Source organism: Plasmodium fragile (assembly GCF_000956335.1).
Source record: "Plasmodium fragile strain nilgiri unplaced genomic scaffold supercont1.25, whole genome shotgun sequence".
NCBI classification, from domain to species: Eukaryota; Apicomplexa; class Aconoidasida; order Haemosporida; family Plasmodiidae; genus Plasmodium; species Plasmodium fragile.
This window is the reverse complement of record NW_012192605.1, coordinates 147041-150234: the sequence shown is the minus strand read 5'-3', so window position 1 is coordinate 150234 and position 3194 is coordinate 147041. Positions and strand designations below refer to the sequence as shown.

General features: G+C 46.2%; 1 protein-coding gene across 1 annotated transcript in view; it reads left to right on the top strand.

Moving 5' to 3' along the window:
* Nucleotides 1-261: 261 nt before the first annotated feature.
* Nucleotides 262-3194, top strand: part of AK88_02545 (uncharacterized protein) — a gene marked incomplete at both ends in the record, with an annotated part of 6874 nt that continues 3941 nt past the window's right edge. The window contains one exon of the mRNA XM_012480170.1: nt 262-3062. Coding sequence (XP_012335593.1) covers nt 262-3062 — 2801 coding nt within the window. The remainder of the gene's footprint in view (nt 3063-3194) is intronic.

Sequence of the window (3194 nt, the reverse complement as noted above, 5' to 3'; positions counted from 1 at the left end):
TTTTTCCCCCACCTTCTTTATCCCTTTCCTGCCTTTTTATAAAGTTGCATCCTTTGTTTATATTTTTAAATAAGTTTTTTTTTTTTTTTTTTTTTTTTTTTTTTTTTTCTGCCACGTGGTTCATCCCGTTTTTACTGATCATCATCACTCCAAACTTTTGTCGCATATTTTTTTTTTTTTTTTTTTTTTTTTTTTTTTTGTCCAACGTGTGAGAAAGCTTCCATTTGTTACACCAATTAAAAGAAAAACATAAATATTATTATGAATCAGGTTGATGATTATGAGTACTTTTGTCATAGTTGTGAAGATGTGAAGCGAACTAGCGATATCGAAATTATATACGATGGGGAGATAAAATGTAAAAGCTGCAATCATGTGGGCTTTGTGGAAAAAATTGACGAAGATGACCCCTTGAGTTTTCATTCTATTAATTTCAATAGGGACAGACGGAACGCGAACGAAGAAGGTGGTACTCCTAGCAACGATAATGCAAGCAATTTACACAGTCCTTACGGGCATGATAGTGTTGGTGGCAGAGGCTCCGCTGGGGAGGGCAATGCGGACAACCGTGGCAACAATAGACAGGGCAACCGAAGCAACAACAGCGGCTTCTTCGGACCGAGTGAAAACTTTTTTAACGATTTGATGATGTTCAGAAATGTGTATCAGCAGATGTTCAATACGAATTTAAGGCCCACAGACACGGACATCCATTTTACGGCCAATTTTGGTGTTCCCGCTCCTGAGGGGGGCATGTCCGATAGTGCACCTCGAAATGATGCCCAGGGTAGAGTCTTCTTCGGCAGGAATTACATGTACAACGGTGGCATCCCCGAGGGGGGAAGTGGCTTGGGTGGATTTAGCGGTATCAGCGGTGTTAGCGGTGTTAGCGGTGTTAGCGGCGTTAGCGGTGTTAGCGGCGTGGGTCGGGCCAGTGACGGCAACACGAACGGCAGCGTAAATGGCGCCATAAATGGAAGCGCAAATGGAAGCGCGAATGGAAGCGTGAATGGAAGCGTGAATGCCAGAAGCCCCAGGATTATCACCAGGGCCATAGACATCACCAACATCCCCCTCAACTCACCAATCAGATTAAACTTCCACGACCTCATAGACAATATACTAACCAACTCCTTTGAAAATATTTCTCTGGACCAAGTTTTAACAATAATCATGGAGAGTGATCCTTCTAGAAATGGACCCCCACCTGCATCCGAAGCAATTATAAAAAATTTGAAGGTGGAAGTTTTAACTAAAGAGAGAGCGGAGGAATTAGAATCATGTGCTATATGCAGAGAAGAGTATAAAGAAAATGATGAGGTACATAGGATAACAGATAATGAGCGTTGTCGACATGTCTTCCATTGTTCATGTATCATTCCGTGGTTGAAGGAAAGGAATTCTTGTCCTACTTGTCGCTTTGAACTTCCCACGGATGATCAGGAATATAACTCCAAGAGGGAGGAACTACGAGAAAGAATAAACTCTGAAATTTCTCGTAACAATACGTTTAACAATTCTAACGGCGTTAACATGGAGAGTACTTCTGTGAGTAACAGTGGGGTTGGCACAAATGACGTTGGTTCTGCTGCTGCTACTGCTACTGCTCCTGGTAATGGTCGTTCAGAGGGGAACAATGAGGGTTCACCCGAGAAGGAGGAGTCCCCTGATGGTAATATAGCCTCCTCGACAAATAGAAACGATGGCACGGTTACGCAGGCTAGTAGTACTACTGCACAGTCTAGTGGCACTACTACGCAGCGAAATGTCAATTCAGGGCAAGTGAGTGATCCGTCCACACAACAGGCCGGTGGCGCAGGTGCTGAAGAAGCAGGGGGGATAAGGTTCATTCCCTTCACTGAAGAATACGACATCAACATGGTTGAAGGATTTGCATCTGCACAGACACAGAGCATTATACAAAATATTTTTAGCACTTTTATACTTGGACATAACGACACGAACAGGGGAATTGGGTTTGTGACTGCTCCGCAAGTATTTTCCAGAATCAGCAATAGAAATTCTGGTAGCCGAAATTTACATGAATGGGGTCAGGAGAGAGCAGGAGGAGGTCTCGAGGAGGCGAGCTCGTCCAACAGGGACGACGCAAACCGTGATGAGCAGGCAAACAACACCGCTAATAATAATAATTCGAGTGAAAGCATACGCGGTGGAATGACAAACCAGAGCGATGCGGGAGGAATTAACACGAATGCATTACGTGTCACAAGCAGGGTGTACGAATCCGTACCCAGCGGACTCAACGTAACAAATAACACGTTCGACCCAGCTACGATGTTTGAAGTTAACAATAGTGTGAACGCTGAGGAAGCGTTTGGCACGGACATCTCGTCCGATACAGACATGGGGGTTACGGGGTCGACGAAGATTACCAGGACAACCCAGTGTGAGCCTACTGTCGGGAACGACTCGGCAAACCCAATCGACTTGGCTGCCGACGGAGTGGAGGCCTCTGCTTTTATGAATATTGCAGATGCATATATGACCAATCGCAGAAATGATTCCCATCGGGATGAAGGAGTAATTGTGGGTAGTGTAGTGAGCGGGGAGGGCTTCAGCGAAGGAGATATAGATCCAGCGGGTCCCTTTTGTCAACCTGGGTCTAGAAGCATGGAGGAGAGTTGTAACGTGCACAAGGATGAGGAGGAGCCTTCCACGAGCATCACTGGGGTGAATGGTGCCACCCGTAATGATAAGCAGAAGGAGGATCCTAGCAGAAATGCCACGCATACCGATTCGTGTGCAAAAGGTGATGATTGTTCTGGGAGCCCCAGTGAAAAGAGCAGCAGTCTCAATAACCCCACAAACAAGCAAAGCGGAAGTGTTAGGAGTGTCTCTAAGAAAAACGAAAAAAGGATTTACGAAAAAGTTAGTTCCACGTATAGTAACGGAAGTAACAGCAATAACAGCTCGGGGCAATGCAAAGACAGTGACATCGAACAGGAAAATATGAGAAAGAAATCGAGGAGCAGCCAGCATGGCGATGAGCCGAGTAGTTTTAGCTTTTGTAACGGCGTTGAGGACGGCACTGTCGGGGGTGCGTCCAGCTCGCTTGCAGGGGGGGAAGAGGTAGCAGAGGAGGCAGCGGCGGAGATCGCGGCAGGGGTAGGAGAAGAAGTAGCGGATGGCGTAGCGGAAGGCGTAGCGGAAGGCGTAGCGGAAGGCGTAGCGGA